We start from the raw sequence: 27,106 nt of genomic DNA, 5'->3' as shown, positions 1-27,106 counted from the left end.
GATTTAGAGTAGTTAACATGGCAAGGGTTAGAAGAAACAGCAGCTATGATAATAAAATTTTTTTTTTTTTTTTTTTTTTTTGTGACCGGCCGTACCGCGCTCAGCCAGTGAGCCCACCGGCCATCCTTACATAGGATCCGAACCCGCGGCGGGAGCACTGCTGCGCTCCCAGTGCCGCACTCTCCCGAGTGCGCCACGGGATCGGCCCAATAAAATATTTTTTTAGCAAAGGAATTTTTACCTTGGATTTATGAACAACTTTTTTTTTTATGCAAAACTTTATTTTTTATGCAAAACTTTATTTTTTATGTGCACATTTTCCTGGTCCATAGTTTGTTCATTCTATTTCCATAGCACATTAGACAAACAAAATTATGCTTTTGATATTCTGTATATTCTAGAGTAAATAAAGTCAATTTGTAAAATAAAACAGCATTCTTTTCTGAGTTTATAGATGGAAAAACATATTCTTGAGAAGTAACTTCCATTTGCCTATGAAAAACTTATACTAGCCTTACAATTAAGATGACTTTAAAAGTAGACATTACTAAGTCTCATAGGTAGAAAATGAGAACCATGTCCTTATCCTAATATCCAATGTTTCATAGATGGTTTTTAGTGGTAGAACTGGTAGAACCAAAGAGTGGTGTGTACTTAACAATGCTTTATACCAAAATTTCCATCCATGGTTGACAGATTTCCATTCGTTTTCTTCATGGAAAAAAACCCAAAATGTAAAGAAAGGACTCTTTTTCCTTTTGTCAGCTGAAGAGGCAAGAAGGCTGTTCTTTCCATTTATCTAGGAAAGACCAACCACATAATATTCACTCTTATTAATCTTCATTGAAGCATTCTTCCTTATTTTCTTTCCATTTATAACATTTTTTCTATTTCTTTTTCCTTCAGTTTTTTTTTTTTTTTCCCCCTACCACCAAGCCCTTTGGTTCTAATGAGCATTTAGTAAATGATTCCTAATGTGTTAAGTGCTGGCCACATAAGTGAAGAACAGTTACTGCCTTCATGGGCCTGTTGAAAGTGCTGGACTTCAGAGCTGCACTGTCTAAAAAGGTAGTCACAAACTACATGTGGCTATTGAGCACTTGAAATGTGGCCAATCTGAGTGAAGATGTGCTTTAAGTGTAAAGTACACAATGGATTTCAAAGTCGTAATATAAAAAAAGTAAATATCTTAGTAATAATTTTTTATATTCAGTACATTTTAAAATGATAGTATTTTGGATATATCAGGTTATATAAAATACATTATCAAAATAAATTTCATCTGTTCCTTTTTACTTTGTTAAGGTGTCCTCTAGAAAATTTAAATTTTCTTATGTGGCTCACCATATTTCTATTGAATAGCACTATATTAGATTACACATTGATTGAGGACAGGGGTTATATCTAAATTATTTTTGTGTCCTACAGGGAACCTACAGCATAGTAAACCCTTAGTAGGTATTTGCTGAATAAGTAAATTATATTTTCACATACACACACAGTACACACAGTTACTGCCCTCATGGATCTCGAGCCCACAGAAGGAGACATGTTTATTTGTTTCCTTAAAAGTTGTTTGTTTTCACTGTGAATAAGGCACTGTTTAGGCTGTAGTGTAAATGTGAATGAAGTTGGTTTTGCTCTCAAGGAATATGCAGTCTAAGGGGGAACGTAGACAAATAACAGACAATTGCAGTATACTGGAGGTGCCCAAAGGGGTTAAATATGTAGTGCTGTGGGAACCCCTATTAAGAATATATAAACTAGTCTTCCAAAGGTCAGGTCACACTTCCTGTGGAAGGGATATCTAATCTGAGAACCTGATGAACTAAATGAATTTAGCCAGGTGTAGCAGGGTGGAGGAATAGCATTTGAGGTATAGTGTACAGCAAGTGCAGAGGCCCAAAGGAATGAGGGGAAATAATGCATTTGGAAAACTATGAGTTATTCCATATGGATGAAGTATAAAACGAGAAAAGGATAGTAGTAAGAAATGTGGTTGAAGAGGTAAGCAGGTGTCCAAGTGGCATCAAAGACCTGAGAAGTAAAAAGCCGTCTGATCTCCTAACCCATGCAACCAGTGATCTTTTTATTGTCTCTGTAGTGTTGCCTTTCTCAGAATGTCATATAACTGGAGTTACACAGTACGTATATTTATACTGTCTCTTTTCATACTGGCTTCTTTCAGTTGGTGCCATATGCATTTAAGTTTCTTCCACATCTTTTCATGGCTTTGGTAGTTCATTTCTTTTTAGAACTGAATTAACATTCCATTGTCTGGATGTATCACAGATGATTCGTCCGTTCACTTACTGAAGGACATCTTAGTTGTTTCCAAGTTTCAGCAAATATGATTAAAGCTGCTGTAGTGATACAGGAAAAATCAAAGGTATGTTTTTCCTACTCTCTACTCTCTACGCAGCACAATACTTCTGACATCAGATGTGTGGGGTTTATTTCCCCACACACCAAGCAATCAGTTCTGCAGATTCCAGTGGACAGCAACTGGGTGTCTTTCAGTTCATTTCTGACACTATCTACATGAAGGTAGTGTCAGATTCCACAGTCTGAGTCCCCCAAGACTGCCTCTATTTCAGATGGCAGTGACAAGTCCCAAGTTGTGGCCTGTGCTTCTCACCAACTGGCTATAAATTGGGATTCCCATGACCTCCTCCTCGAGTTCAGTTAATTTGCTAGAGTAGCTTTCAGAACTCAGAGAAACACTTTATTGACGTTTACACATTATTATAAACATTATTACAGATTAACAGCCAGATGGAAGAGATGCATAGGGTGAGGTATGGGAGAAGAGATGCATAGCTTCAATGCCCTCTTTAGGGGTGCCAATCTCCAGGAACCTCCATGTGTTCAGCTATCTGGAAGCTCTCTGGACCCAGTTGTTTTGGGTTTTTATGGAAGCTTCATTAAGTAGGCATGATTGATTATAAAATCATAGGCCATTGGTGATCAACTCAACCTTCAACTCCTCTCCTTTCTCTGGAGGTTGGGTGGTAGGGCTGAAAATCCTAACCCCCAATCATGCCTTGGTTTTTCTGGTGGCCAGCCCCCATCCTGAAACTATGGAGGACCCCAGCCACCAGTCATCTTATTGTCATACAAAAGACACTCTTACCAGTCTGGCAATCCCAAGGGTTTTAGGAGCTGTATCAGAAAATGGGGATAAAGACCAAATACATATTTCACAATATCATGGCTGGATAAACATCTGTGCAGTTTTTATATGGACATTAGTTTCAACTTATTTGGGTAAATGCCACAGAGCACAATTGCTAGATTTTTTGGTAAGAGTATGTTTAATTTTGTAAGAAACCACCAAACTGTCTTCCAAAGTGGCTGTACCATTTTGCCTTTTCACCAGCCTTGAATGACAATTCCTGTTGTTCCACATCCTTGGCAGCATTTGATATTGTCAGTTTTTCGGATTTTAGCCATTCTAATACATGTGTAGTGGAATCTGTTGTTGCTTTAATTTGCAGTTCCCTAATAACACATGATATTGAACATCTTTTCATATACTTACTTGCCATCTGGGTATCTTCTTTGGTGAGGTTTCTGTTTAGATCTTTAGTCCATTTTTTAATTGGGTTGTTTGTTTTCTGTTGTTGAGTTTTAAGAGTTCTTTGCATATTCTGGATAATAGTCTTTTATCACATGTGTTTTGCAAATATTTTCTCCCAGTCTGTGGCTTGTCTTCTCATTTTCTTGCCATTGCCTTTTGAAGAGCAGAAGTCTTTAATTTTGATGAAGTCCAACTTGTCAATTGTTTCTTTCATGAATCATGCCTTTGGTGTTATATCTAAAGTCATTGCCATAGCCAAGGTCATCTTGGTTTTCTATGTTGTTTTTTGGAGTTTTATAATTTTGTGTTTTACATTTGGGTTAATTTTTGTAAAGAGTGTATGGTCTGTGTCAAGATTCATTTTTTTTTGGACATGGATGTCCAGTTGTTTCAGCACCATTTGTTGAAAGGGTTGTTTTTATTCCATTGCACTGCCTTAGCTCCTTTTTCAAAGATCAGTTGACTATATTTATGTGGGCCTGTTTCTGGACTCTTTATTCTGTTCCATTGATCTATTTTTTATATTTTCAATTATTAATATCACACTGTCTTGATTATTGTAGTTTTATTATCAGTTTTGAAGTTGGCTAGTGTTAGTACTTCAACTTTATTTTTTTCCTTCAATATGGTGTTGGCTGTTCTGGGCCTTTTGCCTCTCCATATAAACTTTAGAATCAATTTGTTAATATTCACAAAATAACTTGCTGGCATTTTGATTGGGATCTTGGTGAATCTATGGATCAAGTTGGGAAGATATGACACCAGCAATATTGTGTTTTCATGAAATATCTCTTCATTTATTTAGTTCTTCTTCAATATCGTTCATCAGAGTTTTACAGTTTTTCTCATGTTGCTCTTGTACATATTTTGTTAGATTTACACTTAAGTATTTCATTTTTTGTTAGTATAAATGCCAATGGGTTTCTGACTTTTATATTCCACTAGTTCATTGTTGATATATTGGAAAGTAATTGACTTCTGTATATTAACCTTGTATCCTGTAACCTTACTGTAATCACTAACTAGTTTCAGAATTTTTTTTTTTTTTTTGTCAATTCTTTTGGCTATTCTACATAGATGATGTCATCTGTTAACAAAGACAGTTTTATTTCTTCTTTCTCACTCAGTATGCCTTTTATTTACTCTTTTGTCTTACTGCATTAGGTAGGACTTCCAGTATTGATGTTGAAAAGCAGTGGGAGAGGTGATGCCCTATCCTTGTTCATCCTGTCTTTGTTCCTGATCTTAGTGAGAAAGCTTTCAGTTCCTCAGGTTAAGTGTGATATTAGCTGTAGGTTTTTTGTAGCTATTCTTTATCAAGTTAAGGAAGTTCCCTTCTATTCCTAGTTTGCTGAGAGTTTTAAATCATGAATGGGTGTTATATTTTGTCAAATGAATTTTCTGCATCTATTGATATGATCATGTGATTTTTCTTCTTTAACCTGCTGATATAATGGAGTACATTAATTTGTTTTCAAATGTTGAACTGGCCTTGCATATCTGGAATAAATTTCACTTGGTCATAGTCTGTCATCATTTTTATACATTATGGCCATTCTTATACATGACTAATGTTTTGTTGAGGATTTTTGCCCCTATGTTCATGAGAGATATTGGTCTGTAGTTTTCTTGTAATGTTTTTGTTACATTTTGGTTTTAGGGTAATGGTGTACTCATAGAATGAGTTAAAAAAGTATTAACTAAGCTTCTATGTTTTAGATAAGAATATAAACAGTTGGTTTAAGTTCTTCCTCGAATGTTTGAATTCATCAGTAAACCCATTTGGGCCTGGTGTTTTCTGCTTTGGAAGTTTATTAATTATTGATTCTTTTAATAGATATAGGCCTATTCATATTGTCTTTTTCTTCTTATGTGAGCTTTGGCGGATTATGTCTTGCAAGGAATTGTTCCATTTCATTGAGGTTATCAAATTTTAAGGGCATAAAAGAGTTCTTAATATCTCTTTATTAACCTTATATTGTTCATGGAATCTGTAGTGATGTTCACTCTTTCATTTCTAATAGTAACTTGTTTCTTCTTTTTTTCTTAGCCTAGTTAGAGGCTTATTGATTTTATGGATCTTTTTAAAGAACCATCTTTTGGTTTTGTTGATTTTTCTCTGTTGATTTCTTATTTTCAGTTTCATAGATTTCTGCTCTTATTTATATTATTATTCTGCTTACTTTGGATTTAGTTACTTCTACTTTTTGTAGCTCATTATCTCTATTTTTTCTAATTTTCTAGGGTGGAGGCTTAGGTGATTTAGATCTTTCTTTTTATCTCATTTATGCATTAAGTACTGTAAATTTCTCTCTAAGCACTGCCTTTGCTGGATCCTACAAATTTGATAAGTTGTATTTTCATTTTTATTTAGTTGAAAATATTTTTGAATTTCTCTTGGGATTTCCTCTTTCAGCTGAGTATTACTTAGAAGTGTGTTGTTTAATCTCCAGGTATTTTTGGATTCTACAGCTATCTTTCTGTTTTTGATTTCTAGGTAAATTCCAATGTGGTCTGAGAGCAGAAATTGGACGATTTCTTATGTTAAGTGTGTTAAGATGTGTTTTGTAGCTTAGAATGTTGTCTATCTTGGTGAATGTTCCAGGTGAACATGAGAAGAATGTGTAGTGCTATTGTTGGATGAATAGTCTATAGATGTCAGTGACTTCTAGTTGATTGATGTGGCTGTTGAGATCACCTATGTCCTTACTGATTTTCTGTCTGCCAGAACTGTTTATTTCTGAAAGAGGGTTGTTACAATCTCCAACTACTATAGTAGATTTGTCTATTTCTCCTTTGCACTTTTATCAGTTTTTGTCTCATGTATTTTGATGCTCTATTGATAAATGCATATACCTTAAAGATTGTTATGTCTTCTTAGAATATTGCCCCCTTTGTCATTATGTAATGCCTTTCTTTTTCCCTGATAATTTTCCTTGCTTTGAAGTCTTGAAAGAAGTATAGCTACTCTCACTTTCTTTTGAATAGTGTTAGTATGGTATATCTTCTTCAGCCCTTTACATTTCATCCATATGTCTTTATATTTAATGCAGGTTTCTTGTAGAGAATGTATAGTTGGGCCATGTTTTTTACTAACATTGACAATCTGTCTTTTAATTGGTACATTTAGATCAATTTAGAGTTTAGAGATTTAGAGTGATTATAGATATAGATCAATATCTGTCATATTTGTTAGTGTTTTCTGTTTGTTGCTTTGTTCTTTGTTCCTTTTTTTGCCTTCCAAACTTTTTCTGTCTTCTGTCATTTTAATTGGGTATTTTACATAAATCAATTTTCTCTCCTTTTATCATTTCAGTTATGCTTCTCTTTTTACTTTAATGGTTGCTCTAGAATTTGCATATACATTTACAACTAATTCAAGTCCACTGTCAAATAACCCTACACCACTTCATGAGTTATGCAGGTACCTTATAATAACAAAATATTTCTTAATCTTCCATTATCCTCTTGTTCCTTGTATTATTGTTGTCACTTTCATTTATACATAAGCATACCTAAACATACATTTACATACAGACATACAAGCATAATCAAATACATTGTAGCTATTATTATTTTCAACAAACTTTTATCTTAAGATCAATTAAGAATTAGAAAAATAAACACTTTTATTTTACCTTCACTTATTCCTTCTCTGATGATCTTCCTTTCTTTGTGTAGATTCGAGTTTATGACCCATATCATTTCCCTTATCTTTGAAGAACTTCTCAACATTTCTTACAAGGCAGGTCTACTGGCAATAAAATCCTTAAATTTTTGTTTGTCTGTGAAAGTCTTTATTTCTCCTTCCCTTTTGAAGGATAATTTTGCAGGGTACAGAGTTCTAGGTTGGTGATTTATTTTCTCAACTCTAAATATCTCACTCCACTCTTCTTGTTTCTGTGTTAGGAGAAGTTGAATGTGATTCTTATCTTTGTTTCTCTATAGGTAAGGATTTTTTTCACCCCTTTGGCTTCTTTCAGGATTTTTTTCTTTATCTTTGATTTTCTGACATTTAAATATAATATGCAATAAATATAATATGCCTAATAATATTTAATATAATATGCCTAGGTATAAAGTTTTTTTGGAATTTGTCTTATTTGGTGTTTTCTGACCTTCCTGGATCTGTGCTTTGGTGTATGACAGTCATTTGGGGAAATTCTCAGTCATTACTGCTTCAAATATAACTTCTGTTCTCTTCCCTCTTCCTTCACTTTCTAGTATTTTCATTACATGTTTTTACACCTTTTGTAGTTTTTCCACAGTTTCTAGATATTCCGTTATTTTTTTCAGTCTTTTTACTCCTTATTTTTCAGTTTTGGAAGTCACTAGAATGTCACATCCTCGAGCTCAAAGATTCTTTCCTCAGCTGGGTCCCGTCTGTTAATGAGCCCATCAAAGGCATTCTTCATTTCTGTTCGTGTTTTTGATCTTAGCATTTCTTTTTTATTCTGTCTCAGAATTTCTTTGTCTGTGCTTACATTATCTATCTGTTTTTGCATGTTGTCTACATTTTTCATTAAAGCCCTTTAGCATAGTAATTATAGTTTTTAAAAATTCGTGGTCTGATAATTTCAACATTCTTACCATATCTAACACTGTACTTGATGCTTATTCAGTTTCTTCAAACTGTGTTTTTGCCTTTTTGTATGCCTTATAATTTTTTGTTGAAAGTAGACATGATGTCCTGTGTTTAGAAAGTGTGGTAAATAAGCCTTTAGTAATGTAGTGGTAAGGTGTTGGGGGAGGGGAAACATTCTATAGCCCTGTGATTAGGTCTCAGTCTTTCAGTGAGCTCATTCTCCTGGTTTGAACTTCATAGTTTTCTCAGTTTTTTTCTTTCCTGCCCTTAGGTGGGAGAGGATGGCTGGAGGAGAATGGAGTTGGTTATTTCCCTTTCTCCATGTGGAAGGCTGGAAGGAGCTTGATTTGTGTATTAACCTTCCTCTACATGAAAGGCTAGAGTTAGCTGGAGTTGGGTATTTTCTTTTCCCCACTAGGTTAGGTTCTGATAAAATCCTAGCAGTTTAGGCTGTGGTAATAGTTTCTGCTGAGGGCAGGCATTCTTAAGAAGAACAGAATGCTCTGGCATATTTTTAAATGGTTCCTTTTCCCCTACCCTTGCCAGAAGCAGGAGGGGATCTTTCTGTGATATTCACTGTGAAGACCTTGTAGAACTACTGGAGGTAAAACTCACAAAAGTGTGGAGGTCCCCCTATGACTGGGACCCTATGGAATTTTTAACTCAGATTTGTCCACTCTGAGCCTTCAGCAATTATCAGTTACAGTTCAGGTTTTCCTATCCCAACACTGGTTCCATTAGAGGTTCCTGTTTGTGGGTTTCTAATCCATTAGGTTATGGTTCTCTGTATCCACCTGTCTGTTTCTCTAATTTGGGGGCAGTAGTTTGCACTGTGACCTCACTTCTTCAACAGATCTTAGAAGTGTTGACATTTCAGTTTGTTTAGCTTTTACTTTTTGTTAGGACAGAGTGGCAACATCTAATCTCCTTACATGCTCGTACAGAAACTAGAAGTTTGTATTAACTTTTTATGGTTTCCTAACCTCGCCATTCTCCTGAGTTCTAAGTTTACCTCTCTATCTGCTTGATGTTCATCTCTACTTATATGTTCAACTGGAATCGTTATAGCAATAGGCTCTAATTGTAATTAAGTACATGTGCTTGAACCTGTTCTTCAGTATGTATGACTTAACTTACCTCTGCTCAGAATATAATCTTCCATGTCACTTAGATTTAAAATCTCAAACCTTGATTATCTTTAACATTTATTGTATGTATCTTAAACAACCATTTTCACTAAATCATCTCTCTGCTTCCAGAGTTTCTTCATTCTGTTCTCAATGCTTTATTTCAGCTCCTTGTTTCTTTTCAGCTAAATTAGTTAGAATAATTTTTTAAAATTATACATACATATCTGTTCTCAATGTCTTCTAGTTCATCCTGTTTACAGCTTTGTCACATTTATTGTAGCACTCTTGTATTTTTTTTTCCCTTCTTTTTCATCAAAACTTATTGAAATTCTAAGCACTAAGCTAAATGCCAGAGAATACAGAGATTTACAAAATAGAGTTCACAATCTTCTTAAATCATGTTACTTTCTCTGGAACCATCATTGACTTTCTATTTCCTACCAATTAAGGTTAACTTTGAACCTTGGGATTTTACTATGAGGTCCCAACCTAGCTTTTAAAATTTTCCCCTCTTGTAACCTTAGCTTTAAGCAGATGTAAATACCTTCTGTATATACTGTATTTACTTTTCTTTAGTGTTTTTTCTAGAATGCCTTTCTTTCTTTCTCTATTCTTGCAAGAATCCTCATATTTTCTAAAATCCATCTCAAAAGCCACCCTCCCCAGTAAAGCCTTTTCCCTTATTCTCCCATTGTCTTCATTTATCCTCCTCCCACCCAAATAAAGATTGCCTTTATTTGGCTACCATAGTATGTTTACCTAAGGGCTTCTCTTATGCCTCTGATTAAAATCTGAGTTTGTAAAAGGCAGTGCCTGCATCTGCCATCTCTGAAATACACTGTATATGATAAATGCTATCTATGTAGTTAGTGAATTGCATGCCCACCTTTTGGGAAAGTATCAGTTCTTCAAGACCTAGTTCACATTTAGTTCTGTAATGATTTCACATAGCTACTACAAATACTACTGTTTTAGCACTTAGCTTTAGCTGTTTTTGGTCTTTTTTGTCTGTGTGACACTTACCTTAAACTGTTGGGACCTTGTTTTATTAAGTGTAGAATCGCCAGCACCTAGGACAGTGCCTGACATATGTGCTTAGTAAATATTTGTTGAATAAATGGAAAGATAACCTCTTTCTTTGCTTTCACAATACTTTGTTGGTATCTCTTATATCACTTATCACATTCTGATATGTTTGAAGGAATATGTGTGTTTCCCTCCCTCCTCTACCGGGTTTTAATCCTGTAAGAGGAAAGAGGAGGGAAAGATCTTTCCCTTCAAAAGAATTTCCTTCAAAGCTTGCTCATGGAAGTAATAATACATGCATTCATTTAGCAATTATTTTTTGAGCACTTATTTTGTGCCAGACACTGTCCTAGGCAATAGGAATATAAGAAGACTTTAAGATGGACAAAAATGTCTGACCTTATGGACCTTACTTTCTAGTTAGAGAAACATTCTATTAGTGTGTAATGAATTTAATATTAGCTGGAAATGATCACCTGTAAATAATTTTTTCTTTAGTTTTTATTTATTTCCCTAGAACTTTTACTTCTATATAATGAGTGTATGTAATGTACTATTTACATTTCTAAGTATACTTTTAAGCCAAATAATAGCTGCCTTTTATTTAGCTTCTGGCATGTGTTAGGAACCTTACATGCTTTATTCTCCAAAAAACACTGCAAAATAGGCTGTATTATTTCTATTTTATAGATGAGAAAACCAAGGCTTAGAGGTGGTAAGTAATTTACTTTAATCATGGTACATAACTAGGAAGCAGGCAATCTGGGATTTAAGCCCAGGTCTGCTGCTAAAGTCTGTATGTACTTTTTGTACTATATACCTCATTTCTAATTTCCTTGCATTTGCTCAGGACAAATAACTTGCTTTTTTTTCTTTCCCAATAGCCACAATATGAAAACACTTCACTCCAGACTCCATTTTCAGAGCAGCCAGTGTCCCATTCCCAGCAAGACGAACTTGAGCACAAGCTTGCATCTACTGAGAAAGAGGTTTTACAGCTCAATGAGTTTCTCAAACAGAGAATAAGCCAATTTAGTGAAGAGAAGAAGAAACTGGAGGAAAAGGTAGGCACTTTTAATAAAGTTGCATTGGGTCAACAACATTCCTTCAGCATATAATTATTTGTCATTTACCCTGTGGCAGATGTCGTACCAGGTTTGAAGTGATTAATTTTGTGGTAACTTTTGAAAAACTGTGTTACCTGCAAAAACCAAGGATTTTCTTGATGGATAAAAATATCCCTGTATTTTCCAACTAATAATGAAACTATAAGTCAGTTGCCTATACCAGTAACTGTTCTCCTTTTCCTTATTGGGTCTGTCATTTCCTGTTTTTTCATGTTTGGCATAAAGATTTGGTAAATGAAATGAAACTGGTCTTTTTTTCATAATGATATGTCTTTAAAGTTATTAAGCTGAAGACCCTGATTCACAATAAGTAGCTAAAAGCCAGACACACACACACACACACACACGTACATTTATTTGACCTTTCTGCCTTTATTAAAAGTATTTTCACATATTTCATCTCATCCCAGTAAAGATAATTAAAGATTAAGTAGGACACATACTAGTCCGAATTTGTCAAAGAGGCACAGATTCTTGAGCTACTACTTAGTGGCAGTGGTATATCTCTCTTGATATACCCAGCTTATTTTTCTGGTAAGTGAGCCTTCCGTTCATGTGATCTTGGAGCAGGTCACCATGATTTCTGCAGGCAGATTTGGCACTTTCAATTCAGTACTCAGTTAATACCTTTTGTGTAAGTGTGTACATACACATGAGTTGACATTTAATCGAAGGGAGCAAGGAAATATTCATTGGTTATACACATGTGTGAGGAGTTAAATTAGTCCCTCACCTGAGACTTTTTAATTAAAAGATTGTGATGAAAATTAAGGATGGAAAGTGAAACAACGCAGGCACAGAAAGAGAAATATCACATGTTCTTACTTAGTTGTGGGAGCGAAAAATAAATAAATACATACACAAAAAAACTGGGCGGGGGGAGGGAAGAAGACATAACAATTACAATTCCTTGAAATTGATATGACAAGCAAACAGAAAGGATATTGTTGGGAGGGAGCGGGGGGAGGGAGGTTTTGGTAATTGGGCACAATAATCAACCACATTGTATATTGACAAAATAAAATAAAGTTTGGAAGAAAAAAAAATTTAAAAAGATTGTGATGAAAATTAAGATTCAGTGGATAAAAATTTTAAAGTACATTTTTGTTTTGTCTAAATTTTTCTCATCTTTTATTATTATTGGTCTCCAGTGCTTAAAAAATTCATTTTATGTACTTACTATATATTTGACATCTCCTACGTGGATGTCTGCCTCATGGGAACTTCAAACTTTTCATGTCCAAAACACAATTCTTAATTTGCCTTCTGACTGCCTTACTCTTTTCAAACAAAACAAAATAAAATTTTCTTCAGTGTTCATTTCTATATATTCAGCTACTCATGCTAGAAACTTTGGTAAATCTAATCAAGCCTGTCTTCTAAGTATGTGAAGAATTTGTTCATCACTACTAGCCTGGTCTAAGTCATCATCTCTTGGCAAAGCTTTTGTAATAACATCTTAAATAATATCTCTGAATTCACTCTTGCCCTGCCTGTCTGCTGTCCCTCTACTCCCAGTCACTTCTTTTGTTGTTTTTGTGATTCTACGTATTTTACTTATACTTTTAAAAATTGAAGCATAATTTGTATATAGTAAAATGTATAGGTGGGTGTTTGGTTTGATGAGTATTGCTAATGGTACATACCCATATAACTACCACCCAAAATAAGATGCAAAACATTGCAATCCATTTCCTCCCATTCCGTAGGTTGCCTTTCCATCTTGTTGATTGTTTCCTTTGCTGTGCAGAAGCTTTTTAGTTTGATGTAATCCCACTTGTTTTTGTTTTTGTTACCTATACTTTTGATGTCATATCCAAGAAATTATTAACAGGTCCCATGTCTAGAAGCTTTTACTTCTGGGAATTTTAACAGTTTCTAGTCTTAGGTTTAAGTCTTTATTTAATCCATTGTGAGTTGGTTTTTGTGTATGCTGTGATAAAAGTGTCCAATTCATTCTTTTACACATGGATATCCAGTTTTCCTGACACCATTTATTAAAGAGGCTGTCCTTTTCCTATTGTGTATTTTTGGTAACCTTGTCAAAGATAAGTTGACCATATATGTGTGGGTTTATTTTTGAGCTCCCTATTCTGTTCCATTTGTCTGTATGTCTGTTTTTATGCCAGTACCATGCTGTTTTGATTATTGTAGCTTTGTTTAATATATAATGAAATCAGGGAGTGTGATACCTCTAGCTTTGTTCTTCCTACTCAAAATTACTTTGGCTATTCAGAATCTTTTGTGGTTCCATATGAATTTTAGGATTTTCTTTTTGTATTTCTGTAAAACATGCCACTGGGATTTTCATAGGGATTTTATTGAATGTGTAGATCACTTTGTGTAATATGGACATTTGAACACTGTTTTTCCAATCTGTGAACCTGGGATGTCTTTCCATTTATTTGTGTCTGCTTTAATTTCTTTCATTAGTGTTTTACGGTTTTCAATATATAAGTATTTTACTTCCTTGTTTAAGTTTATTCCAAAGTATTTTATTCTTTTTGATGCTATTGGAAATGAGATTGTTTTCTTAATTTCCTATTCAGATAGTTCAATCCTGTACAAATGAAACTGATTTTTTGTATGTCGATTTCGTATTCTACATCTTCATTGAATTCATTTATTAGTTCTAACAGTTTTTTGGTGGAGTCTTTAAGGTTTTCTATACATAAGATCATGTCATCTGCAAACAGAGACAATTTTACTTCCTTTCTGATTTGGATGCCTTTAATTTCTTGCTCTTGCTTAATTGCTCTGGGTAGGACTTCCAGTACTGTGTTTAACAGGGGAGGAAAGAGTAGGCATCTTTGCCTCATTCTGGATCTTAGAGTGTAAGTTTCAGCTTTTCACCATTGAGTGTGATGTTAGCTGTGGCCTTTTCATAAATGGCATTTATCATGCTGAGGTAAGTTTTTTCTATACCAAATTCGTTGAGAGCTTTTATGAGGAAAGGTGTAGAACTTTGTGAAATGCTTTTTCTGTATCTAATGAGATGATCATAAGATTTTTGTCCTTTATTCTGTTAATGTCGTATATCACAATGGTTGATTTGTATATGTTGAACCATCTTTGCATCCCAATGGTAAATTTTACCTAGTCATGGTACCATGGTCCTTTTAATGTGCTGTTGAGTTTTGTTTGCTAATATTGTTGAGGATTTTTGCCTCTATGTGCATCATGGATATCAGCCTGTAGTTTTCTTTTATATTTTAGGTTGAACATCCCTAATCCAAAAATCTGAAATGCCCCCAAACTTAAAACTTTCTAAGCATCATCATGACACTCAAAGGAAATGTTCATTGGAGTTCTTCAGATTTTGGATTTTTAGATTAATGATGTTCAGCCAGTTAAGTATCTGCAAATATTCCAAAATTTGAAAAAGAATTGGAATTTGAAAACTCCTGGTTCTAAGCATTTTGGGTAAGGGATACTCAACTTGTAGTATCTTTCTCTGACTTTGGTATTAGGGTGATGCTGGACTTAGGAAGAGTTTGCAAGTGTTCCCTCTTTTTCTGTTTTTTTTGGAAGAATTAAGAAGGATTGGTATTAATATATTTTTTTAAATGTTTGGTAGAATGAACTGGTGAAGCCATTTGGTCTTGGGCTTTCTTGGTTGGGAGTTTTTTTTTATTACTGATTCAATCTCCTTGTTTGTTATTGGTCTTAGTTTAGGCTTTCTATTTCTTCTTGATTCAGACTTGGTAGGTTTTATGATTCTAGCAATTATCCATTTATTCTAGGTCATTCAGTTTATCGGCATATAATTGTTCATAATAGTCGCTTATGATTCTTTTTATTTCTGTGGCTTCAGATGTAATGTCTTCCTCCTTAACTTTGATTTTATTTGAATCTTCTGTCTTTTATTCTTAGTCAAGTTAAAGGGTTGTCAGTTTTGAAAAAACCAGCTCTTAGTTTCATTGAGTTTTTTCTGTTTTTATATTCTCTTTTATTTATTTGTTATAATCTTTATTATTTCCTTTCTTCTGCTAATTTGGGATTTGTTCTTTTTCTGTTTACTCAAAGTATAAAGGTAGACTGTTTATTTGAGATCTTTCTTTTTTAATATAGGCATTTATTGCTGTAAACTTACATCTTGGTACTGCTTTTGCTGCATCCCATGAGTTTTGGATTTTTGTTCTTCCCCCCTCCCCAGTGATATTTTCTAATTTCCTTTTTGATTTGTTCTTTGACCCAATGATTGCTTAAAGGTGGATTGTTTAATTTCCACATATTTGTGAATTTTCCTGTTTTCTTTCTATTATTGACTTTGTTTCATTCTATTGTGATTGGAAAAGATACTTGGAACGATTTCAGTCATCTTAAATTTGTTAAAACTTGTTCCTAATCTAGCATGTGATCTATCTTGGAGAATGTTCCATGTGCATTTGAGAAGAATTAGTATTATGCTCCTGTTGGTTTGAATGTCTGTTAGGTCAATTTGGTCTACTGTGTTGTTCATTTCTGCTGTCTCCTTATTCATTTTCTGTCTGGATTCTCTCTCCATTACTGAGAGTAAGTTATTGAAGTCTTCTATTATTTTATTGCTGTATTTCTTCCTTCAGATCTATCTGTGTTTTTTGTATTTGCGTGTTTTGATATGCAGTGCATGTATATTTATAACTGTTGTATCTTTCTGTTGAATTAACCCTTATATCATTACATAATGACCTTCTTGGTGTCTTTTAAAAGTTTTTTTTTTTTTTGTCTAATGTAAGTCTATCTTGTCTAATATAAGTATAGTCATCCCCATTCACTTTTGGTTACTAGTTGCATGGAATATCTTTTTCCATCCCTTTACTTTCAACCTATGTGTGTCCTTAAATCTAAAAGATGCTTTGGCATTTGCATGAAGGAAGCAGACACCATTCGCCACTCCTTATTTCCTTGTCACCACCCTGGACCTCACCTATGATGGGATGCAGAGTGATGGCCACAGTATGCCCAAGACTGGCCTTGTGATCACCATTCTGGGTGTGATCTTCACGGAGGGCAACTGTGCCTCTGAGGAGCTCATGTGGAAAGCACTGAGTGTGATGGGGGTGTATGCATGAGGGAACCCTTCATCTATGGGGAGCCCAAGAAGCTCATCACCAAAGATGGGGTGCACCAAAAGTACCTGGAGTACTGACAGGTGCTCAACAGTGATCCTGCATGCTAAGAGTTCCTGTGAGGCCCATATGCCTGCACTGAAACCAGAAAGATGAAGGTCCTGCAGTATTTGGCCAAGGTCAATGGGAGAGATCCCAGATCCTTCCCATTCCTGTATCAAGAGGCTTTGAGAAGTGAGGAAGAGGAAGCCAGAGCAGGAGTTATACCAGGGCCAGGGCCTGTCCCAGGGCTACCTCCAGCAGCTTCTGACCCATGTGAGATGAGGCTCCTTCTGCAGTCTGTTGGAAGAGAGTGGTTCTAAGGGCGTTCTAAGTAGTGGAAGGCCACGGTGGGTTGAGGGAAACATAGTGTTTAACATTTTTATATTCCTGTTCTATGCAGATGAATTGGAAATTCACCTTTGTTTTCTTATGGAATTTTTCAAATGTTCCTCTTAATGTAAAGTTTAATTAGCTTCAGAATCAAATGACACTTTTATTGCTGTTTATAGAGTTTAGGAGTAAGAGTTCTGCTACTTGTTCAATCAAATTGGGAAACGTGTTTTATTTTGTGATCCAGAACAAGATAACATTGCAGTGAAATAGGTATTTCCTTGGAAATGTGAGAGAACTTAGCAGTGAAATAAGTGGCATAAAGAAATAGAGAAATTGGAAAACAGTTAATTCTTGCCTTCCCGTCTCCCTCTTAGTCTTCCCTGTAAAATTAACAAATAAATGTGTATATCTGGAAAAAAAAAATAAAAGATGCTTTAGTCAGAAACTTATCTTTAGTAGACAGCATATAGTTGGATCCTGTTTTTTAAATCCATTCAACCACTCTATATCTTTTGAATGTGGAGTTTAACCCATTTACATTTAAAGTAGTTATTGGTAGGTAGGGGCTTACTATTATTATTATTAGTTGTTTTCTGTCAGTTTTGTAGTCGTTTTGTCCCTTTTTTCATCTCTTGCTGTTTCCTTATGTGTTTTGTTCATTTTTTTTTTTTTTTTGTATTGATATGCTTTAATTACTTTCTTTTTCTTTTGTATATATTCTATAGATATTTTCTTTGTGGTTATCAGGGACTTATGTAAAATATATTTATAATTATTTTAAGATGATAACTTCAATCACATAAAAAAATTCTACACTTCTGCCCCCACATGCTTTGCATTATTGATACTACTGTTCACATCTTTATATAGCATGTCCAGTGACATTTTTACATTTATAGTTATTTTAAATTTATAGTTATTTTTCTCTTAACATTTTAGTATTAGAAGTGATCTATCCACTACTGTTATAATATTACATTATTCTAACCTCATCTATATATTTACCTTTACCAGGAAGTTTTATACTTTCAAACGCTTTTGTATTACTGTTTAGCATCCTTTTATTTCAACTTGAAGAATTTCCTTTAATGTTTCTTATAAGGCAGGTCTGGTAATAATAAACTCTCTCAGCTTTTGTTTGTCTGGGAAAATCTTGATCTCTTTTTCATTTCTGAAGAACATTTTTGCTGAGTATAGTATTCTTTGTTGGCAGATGTTTTTCTTTCAGCATTCTGAATATATCATCTCACTTTCTTCTAGCCTGCTAGTTTTCCACTGAGAAGTCTGCTGATAGTCTTACTAGAGTCCTTTTGTATATGACAAGTCATTTTTCTCTTGACGCTTTCAAAATTCTGTTTTTAACATTTGACAATTTGATAATAATGTTCCTTGGTGTGAATTTTTGGGGGCTTATATTTTGGGTCCCGTTGGGCCACCTGGATCTGGATGTTCATTTTCTTCCCCAGATTTGGGAAGTTTTCAGCCATAATTACTTTGAATAAACTTTCTTTTCCTATTTCTCATCTACTTCGGAGCTCCCATAATTTGTATATTGCTCTGCTTGGTGGTATCCCATAACTTCTTTAAGCTTTCTTTAGTTTCTCATTCATTTTGTTCCTCTGACTGTATGTATAATTCCTAAAGCTCTTTGAATCTGCCTATCCTTTCTTCTGCTTACTCTAGTCTGCTTTTCAACCCCTCTAATGAATTTTTCAGTTCATTTGTGTTATTCTTCAGCTCCAAGATTTCTGTTTAGTATTTCAAAATATTTCTGTATTAGTTGAAGTTTTTACTTTGTTCATTCATTGTTCTCCTGACATTGTTGAGCATCTTTATGTCAGTTACTTTGAATATCTGTTAGGTGAATCATATATCTTAGTTTTATTAGGTTTGGTTTCAGGTTATTTATTTCATTTCTTTGTTTTGGACATATCTTCTTGTTTGTTCAGTTTTGCTTGATTCTTTAAGTTGGTATCTGTGAATTAGATAAAACAGCTACCTGTCTCTATCTTCATGGACTGGCTTTGTACAGGAAAAGATCCTCCTTAATCAGCCTGGCCAGATATTTTGGGGGCTTTTTGTACCTTTGTACTTGTCCTACACACTTTCTTTGTTCTTAGCCCCCCCCCCCCCCCCCCCGGCTTCAAGAGTATGCCAGGTCCCTTCAGTGCTTTGAGACAAGTAAAATAGTCCCTCTGGCAGCCTTCTGAAAAGTTGAGTTGTGGGATGCTCTGTTAAATGCTTTCCATTTTGGCAAGAAGTTTGGATCTCCAGTTTTTTACCCATTTGCTGGGTGCTGAGCTGGGGGGATGGACTATGGCAACTGATAGCATAAATTGCCATCTCTGATCTCACTGATCTGATTTCACTGTTCCCCAGGCAGCTAGAGCATGATGGGTTCCTTTTGTGCTCCAGGATAGGAAAGACAGAAATCAGTCATCTGAGCAGCCCCCAGAAAAGTTGGGGCGTTGAATGTGCAGTCCAACTATTTCCTTTCACAGTTGGTTTCCTCCTTATCATATTATGTTGTGCTGGTGGTAGGGATTATGGTGTGATGGCATCTCAAATTTCCTTACTGGCTTTGATGTGGCTGATTTTATATACATCTAGGATATAGAAGCCTCTCAATTAATTTCTGGATTTCTTAAAGGGAATTAGTCCACTTTTTTTTTTTTTGGTTGTTGAATTGATGTGTTGGTGGGGGAAAGAGAGTTTAGGTTTTCATATTTTACCATCTTGTTCATGTCACTCTCCACTGTCTTTAAAATAAAAATCAGATTCTTCCCATGGCCTGAAAGGTGATGCCTAGTTATATATCCTCAGACTTTGCCAACCTTATTCTGGTTAACTGTGTCTTGATACACTGTGTCTTACAGTTGCTCAAACAAGTCAGGCTTTGTTTTTGGTATAAAGATCTTTACACAAAATGGTCTTTTTGCCTGGTAAATACTTGGCTTTTTTCTCCTCTCACTTCATAGTCACTCATTCATTTTTTCAAGTCTCAGCTTAATATTTTTTTCTCTCTAGCCCTCCTTTAATATTCTTATAGCATTTTGTTCATTTTTCCAGCACTTAACCTAATTTTTAATAATGATTTTTCATATTTCTCTGTAAGCCTCATGAAGGCAGAGACTCTATCCAAATATGCCACTGTGGCACATGCAGCACTGGTCAGGGAGTCTGGCGTAATGAATGAATGAATTATTTCAAGTAATTTTTGCCAAGAGGGGAGAAAAAACAGTGAGGTAGCCCCAAATAAAAGGCTAGGGATAGAACAATTAGAGAGAGAGAGATCAAAAATGTCAGAGTGGCTACATGATAGAGCAAGTTCCTAAGTGATATAGGGAAAGGCTGATAACAGATGCCAAGATGGTAGAGTTACTCTTGGAAAAGAAGAAAAATATATTATCTGTGAGTGAGGCAATTAAGAATGGAAATGTATGTACCAGGGACACTTGAGGAAAAGGGGTGACTGTAGAGAGAGGATAGAGTTTGTGTCAGAGGACATGGAGTTGACTTGAGTTCTTGAAGGGAGTGCAGAGGTTAGGACATAGGTTCATCGATAACAAATCAACTAAATAGCACTCTGGGCCCATGTGAGATTGGATCCCATTGTTCCCTTTTACATGTATTCTCTGTGATCCTGATCAAGACCTATTCCATGAAAGAAAAACATTTGATGCTATAATAATAGAAGGTACCCTTTGATGAGCTCTTTCTTGTATGAGACAGCATGTTAATGTGCATTCAGTGCATTTTCTTATTTAATTCTAATCCTCACAAAACCCCTATAAGTTATCTTATATGCTCATTTTAAAATTGAGGTAACTGAATCTCTGAGAGTTGAGTGATTTGTCCAGGTGCATATAGCTAGAAGTTTTTGATAAGCTATGAGTAAAGTTCAAGACAGTTTAACTCTATAGCTCATGCTTTGGTTCTAATAATAATGATTTATAAAAAATTTAGAGGAACACATTTCCTCACTCACCTATTTTGCTCTAATAATTATGTCTAAAATAAAGAAAAACAACTGTTTGTAAACCTCTTCTAAAACATGGCCCTGTTACCTTCTAGGGATGATCTCAGTATTATATGATACCTCATTGAAAGGAAAAACTTAACCTTTTATAAATAGAATAGGGAAGATTTGTTAGTGATAACCTCATTTACCTGGAGGTCATTTCTGCAGTTCAGACTTCCATGACTTCTGTTAATTTGAAACAACATAAAACTTGGCAGCTTAAAAAAAAAAAACCTGCAAAAAACAAAGAGTTACTCATCAGTGAGCAGGGTTGAAAAACCCTAAGACCCAGTGATTATGTGTGATAAACATGTGATCAACAAATAACAGAGATGGTGTCTAATAGAAGAGAGCTGGCAGAAATTTGGGATCAAGGTCAGCAAACTTGACATGACAGTAAAGAAGACAGTTGGCCAACCAAAAGAAAAAGAAAACTAGGAAATCTTTGCATGCACACAATTTGGCTGACCTATTCCAATCACTGCTTTTTGAGGCATCATTGTGTCACAGTTAAGACACTTGAACAACTTTGTGTAAATTAGAGAGCATTGGTAAAAATAGGCTGGTTAGTCACATTTACTTCTGTACCTTACAGGGTCGTTTGCTAAGGCAAGAGCAAGCTTGGCTGAGGGGCAATCCGAGGACAGCTGGTTGCTAGAAAACTTATGAGAACTGGGTAATGAGTTGTATGGAAGAATTAAGAACACTGACTTTCAGTCAGACGATCTAGATTCAAATTCCAGCTTTGACTCTCTGCCTTGTTGTTAAGTCACTAAAGATCTCTGGGCCTCATAATTAAAAAGGGAATTGTATTATATGGTCTTTCAGATCACCACCAATGCCCACAGTGTATGAGTTTATCCATTCTGATAGATCACAGGTTAAACTCTCATACCAGCGTATTCACCTTTAATCCTAAGAGAGCCCCAATAAATATTAGGATTTGTCTGTTTACCAGTGTTACTTCTTACCCAAAGTAATAAATGGATCCTAATGTCATTGATGAAATGAGATGTGATTAATTTTTCCAACTGAAATTGTTTTAATAAAAATTGTTAGGTTAGACCTGAAAGAGATTAGCGAAGGCATGAAAGAACTAGACTGCAGACAAGTGTTAGTTTTAATAAAATTTGAAAGAGTAATTCATTATACTGCTCATTACTGCCAGTTATTTTTCTGATGAATATGGGGAAGCCTATAAAATATTTTAGAGTACTAAAAGTTTCTAAAAGAGCATTAACTATTTGGAAGACTGGAAATTTAAGGTAAATATGAGTCTAGAGTTTACTTTTTAGCAACTATTTTTGTATACATTTTGTTCTTAAGTATAAGAGAGCTTTAAATATTAGATGTCAAATTTAAAGATGGTATATTTCAGGTGGTAAGGTGAAAAAAGTTTGTATATAAGAATCTGACGTTCAGCCTATACAAATTGGGATTTGCTAAGATCATGTATTTTATGTGTTCTATAGTAGGTGTTCAGTTAGCATATTTTATCAATCCTAAAATATCATCAATGGTAAGGCACCTTTATTTTATGGTTTTTAGAAAGAAAATATGCTGCAAATTTAATTATGACATAGTGCCTTAATGGTAGTCTTGCTTGAGGTGTGAGTTGGTCTCTTTAGTCCCTTATCTGTTCCTGGATATTTGGTAAGTTCCCCTGGCTTTAGTTGCATTGCTTTAGTACATGATAAGCAATTCCTTATCCAGTCTGTTAGTAACAAAACAGCTTTAATTGCTTGTAGGTACCTAGGTACTTCCCTCCTAAGTTCACATGCATTTGGATGTAGCTTTGCAAAAAACAAGAAATTGGAGTCATTCCTCCAACGATGAATACTTGCTTCACTGATTTCAGTTATACCTTTTGGCTTTTTTTTCTGTGCCATTTTGGGTACCCAAAAACTTTTTTCAATTCCAAATTATAATGTAACATTTTGAGTTTAAACATCATTGAAACTCAACACATAGATTCAACATATACATAACACTATTGAAATGACAGTTAATCTACATCTCTACCACCCTGAACTTGCCACATCTCATCTGAAATCACAAAGTTATGAACAGTCGACCAAATTTGTACATGTACAGGCAATAAAAACTACGTTATTATTGCCACCCGGCTGACTGCAATTTATAGGATGCCATCAGTTGTAAAAGCAGACAACCCAAAACTCTTGATTTTCGTGATATGAGAATGTGGAAAGATGTGAATCTTGGGATGAAATAAGGTGTCTGAATTCAGTAGGTAGTGGTTTTCACTAAAACCTGGAATTTGTTGGTGAATTCAGTGAGGCCTAAGTCTGAAATGTTGGTTTTGTTATTTTTTTTAATGACTTAAAATTGCTGAAGATTCACAATCTTTTTCTTTAGCTTAAAACCAGAGACAGATATATCAATAGCCTGAAAAAGAAGTGCCAGAAAGAATCTGAACAAAACAAAGAAAAACAGAGAAGAATTGAGACCCTGGAAAAGTATCTGGCTGATCTTCCAACTCTAGATGATGTGCAGAGTCAGAGTCTACAGGTAATGTGAAATAAAATGCTCATCTTTTAAATGACATGAAAACATGTTATTTTTAAACTGACTCTTTAGAAATTTGGTTAATTATAAATTAAATCTATGTATTTATACATAGATTGCTATTTTTAGGATTTAACTTTAATCAGAAACTTTGTTCATCTAAGCACAAATAGATCTTTCTTCTCATCGATTAATATGTGATTACCTTCCTAATGAACCTGTGTGGTAACTCTTTCACTTAAGCCTTCTAATCTAAGAGGTAATAACCTCTGCCTTGTACACACACATGCACACACCCCATTTCTCGCTTTTCCCAATATTCTCTGGGATTCACCAAGCCTCAACAAGATCTTTTGTTGGCTGTCTTTCTAGATATTTGACTTATTTTCTTTATTCTTCTTAACTTTTTCATAAATGCTCCCTAATACCTTGATCAGTGACCTCCATTCACTCCTCACACTTTTCTTCCAACTGCTTTCCTTTTTAATAATACCTCATTCACAGTCTTTCTACCAACTCTGGTGATGCCTACACTCTCGAAACTTTTATTTATAAATTCATTAAATCTACTCTTCAGTCTTTTCCCAAAGTCTTTCTAATCCAGGGATCCTTAGCCTCAGCACTATTAACATTTGGGGGCAGATAATTTTTTGTTATAGGTATCTGCCCTGGGCATTGAAGGATGTACATTTCCACATCAGCATTTCTGGCCTCTACCTAGTAGATGCCAACAGCACTGCTTCTTCCCCTCTCTCCCAAACCAAAACTTTCTACAGACACTTCCAAATGTTCCTGGCTTAGGGTTGGGGGTGGGAGGGTCACCTATCACCCCCAGTTCAGAATTATTGATCAAATCCATGGAGTGTCATTATTTTGCATCCTTTAAGACCTACATAGCATTCTCTGTTTACTTTATATTAATTTATAAGTTGTAAAACAAAGAGAGGTTAAAGTCAGGAAGGAATTTAAGGACCACAGGAGGTTGCATGAGCAGGAACAGAGAGTAATATAGATGAAGAAACATAAGATCATACCACCCTACACTCATTAGGATGGCTACTATTGAGGATCTTGAAAAGATGTTTGTACACCATGTTTTTAACAGTATCATTCACAATAGCCAAAAAGTGGAAGTAGTCCAAGAGTCCATGGATGAATGAATGGATAAATAAAAGGTGGTGTATACATACAATGGAATATTATTCAACCTTAAAAATGAAGGAAATTCTGACACAACAACATGGATTAACCTGGAGGACGTTTTGCTAAGTGAAATAAGCCAGTCACAAAAAGACACTGTATGATTTCACTTATATGTGGTACCTAGAGTAGTAAAATCATAGGGACAGAAAGTAGAAGGGTGGTCACCAGGGGATGGGGGAGGAGTGGATGGGTAGTTGTTTAATGGGTGTAGAGTTTCAGTTATGCAAGATTAAGTATTCTGAAGATTAGTTGAACAGCAGTGTGAATGTATGTACTTAACACTACCAAACTGTACACTTAAAAATGGTTAAGATGGTAAGATGGTAAGTTTTTGTTATATATATTTTATCACAAAAATAAAATTTAAAAAATTTTAAATGAGATTATTAACCTTTCCCTTTCTGTCTTCTAAAATTTCTAACCCTATTCTCATCTTCATAATCCCATTCTCCCAACTTTCTTCCGCCCAAAAGAAGAGATGGAGTGTTAAGTACTCTAGATTAAATGAAGATGGTATGATTTTAGCTATAAGTTTATTAATCCTTGAGAACACAACAATAATTTCTAATAGAAAATTTCTCCTTAGCTACAAGTTCTAGAAGAAAAAAATAAAAATTTGCAAGAAACTTTGATAGATACAGAAAAAAAGCTTGAAGAGATCAAAAAACAGTGTCAAGATAAAGAGGCACAGTTAATATGCCAGAAAAAGAGAGAAAAGGAGTTAGTAACTACTGTTCAGAGGTAAGAAAACTTTTAGAATTTTTTTACATTATTTTTAAGTTATTCATGTTTTTCATAAAGACCTTCACTTAAAATACCTTAATTTATAATTATTATTTTATCATTATTCTCTTTATTTTAAAGATGTACTGTTAAGAACCAGAAGTATAATTTCATTGAAAGAGGTTTTCTCAGTTGTGATTTAACATTTTAAAGCAACATACCAATATCTTGCCAAAGGTTTTAAATGAGAATAGTAAAAAAGAAAGAAACAAATAAAAAAACCTCAACTGAAGACTGAAAATATTAACACAAACCCTTTATCTGATGACTTTCTTAAAAAAGAAAAAAGTAAAAATTCTGAATAACTAAAAAGGGACCAGCAAATACTTAAACTGTACTCCTTAATGGGATATGTCAAAGTGAAGTAATAGACTCCTATTTTCCCTTTTCCCTTTCCATGCAGTTTTTCCTTGTACCTTTTAGATTTACTCACCTATCTTGCCTCATGGGACTCCTCTTTTTTAAATGAATACGGTTAGAATTACAGTAATATCACTTGTTGTTAGTATTTTTAGTTTGTGTATTTAAGTTTGGAAATTAATATTGGATTCTTAAAAAACCTAGAAAACTATGTTATATGCATAGGCATGTATTCTCTTGTAAAACTTAAAGCAGACTATTATCAGCTATAAATAGATAACACTAGCCAGAAGAATAGGAAGACAAAGGAACAAAAAATTAAATATAAGAAATACATTCTTTATGCTATATCAATTATACGACTCAATGTATTCTCAGCTTTTAAATCAAAATCCATCTGATTCCATGTTAATTCCATGTAATTGTTTTACTACTACTTTCAAAGTCGTAAATATGTCTGATCTACTTTTTATTCTTGGATTTCAATGTAGAAAATTTTTGATTTCTGGGAAATTCAGTCTTCAGTGTTACTGATCTCAGCTCCAAAAAAATCATACATTTTTTATTCTACCTTTATTTTCCTCCTGTTTTCTGCTTTTTTTTGCTCTTTAATTTCCCTTATAACATCACATCTTATTCCTTATTCACTAGTCTCCAAACAGCTTCCTGATCTTCACCAATTCAACCATATAACTTTTCTTTTATCTTTATTGATAAAACGAAGAGACAATTTATCTATTCTGTCTTGTAGAGCATTTTGATCATAAATTTAAGCTGTGTTGTTTTAAGAACAGAATTAGCAACACCTGAAAATAATTTGAATATTGTTTTGTTCTATTGTGTGCTTTTATATATTTATATGATTTTATACTTTCTCTTTGATTTAGACTTTCTCTTTTGTTAGGTTTTTGGGGAACACTGAGCCTAGTGCTCTTGAGTTGGAAAGATTTAGTATAGTGCATTTCAGAAAACATTTTTCATTTAAAAAAGAATTTATTGAAACATTGTACATATTTATGGGGTTCAGAGTTGTGTTTCAATACATGTATACAATGTGTGCTCATCTATTCAGGGTAATTATCCTATTCATCATTGCAAACATTTTTCATTTTTAAACTTTATCTTGATGTGTGAGATGATATCATCCCAGAAAATTTCTCTTGATTTCAGATAGATATAAAGGACTAAAGAAGTTTTCCTGTAATTCTTGAAAACTTGTATGGCTGTGGTGTCACTTGACTTTGAGTGGTGGGATGATATCTTATTTTCCTTAGCTCTGTAGTTTTAATATTCCTTAAGTTCCAAAAGAACTTCAGATGTATATGTGACTGTGAATTAT

The 27,106-nt window shown here is 34.4% G+C and overlaps 1 protein-coding gene across 3 annotated transcripts in view; it reads left to right on the top strand.

The window, feature by feature from the left end:
* Positions 1-27,106, top strand: part of CEP85L (centrosomal protein 85 like) — a 143,575-nt gene that overhangs the window by 90,161 nt on the left and 26,308 nt on the right. For all 3 annotated transcript variants that reach the window (XM_063096999.1, XM_063096998.1, XM_063097000.1), the window contains exons 6-8: positions 11,206-11,385; positions 23,272-23,424; positions 25,211-25,365. In XM_063096999.1, coding sequence (XP_062953069.1) covers positions 11,206-11,385; positions 23,272-23,424; positions 25,211-25,365 — 488 coding nt within the window. The remainder of the gene's footprint in view (positions 1-11,205; positions 11,386-23,271; positions 23,425-25,210; positions 25,366-27,106) is intronic.

The sequence above is a fragment of the Cynocephalus volans genome, chromosome 5, assembly GCF_027409185.1.
Source record: "Cynocephalus volans isolate mCynVol1 chromosome 5, mCynVol1.pri, whole genome shotgun sequence".
Lineage (NCBI taxonomy): Eukaryota > Metazoa > Chordata > Mammalia > Dermoptera > Cynocephalidae > Cynocephalus > Cynocephalus volans.
The sequence above is the reverse complement of the archived record's forward strand: the minus strand, read 5'-3'. Positions and strand labels throughout refer to the sequence as shown.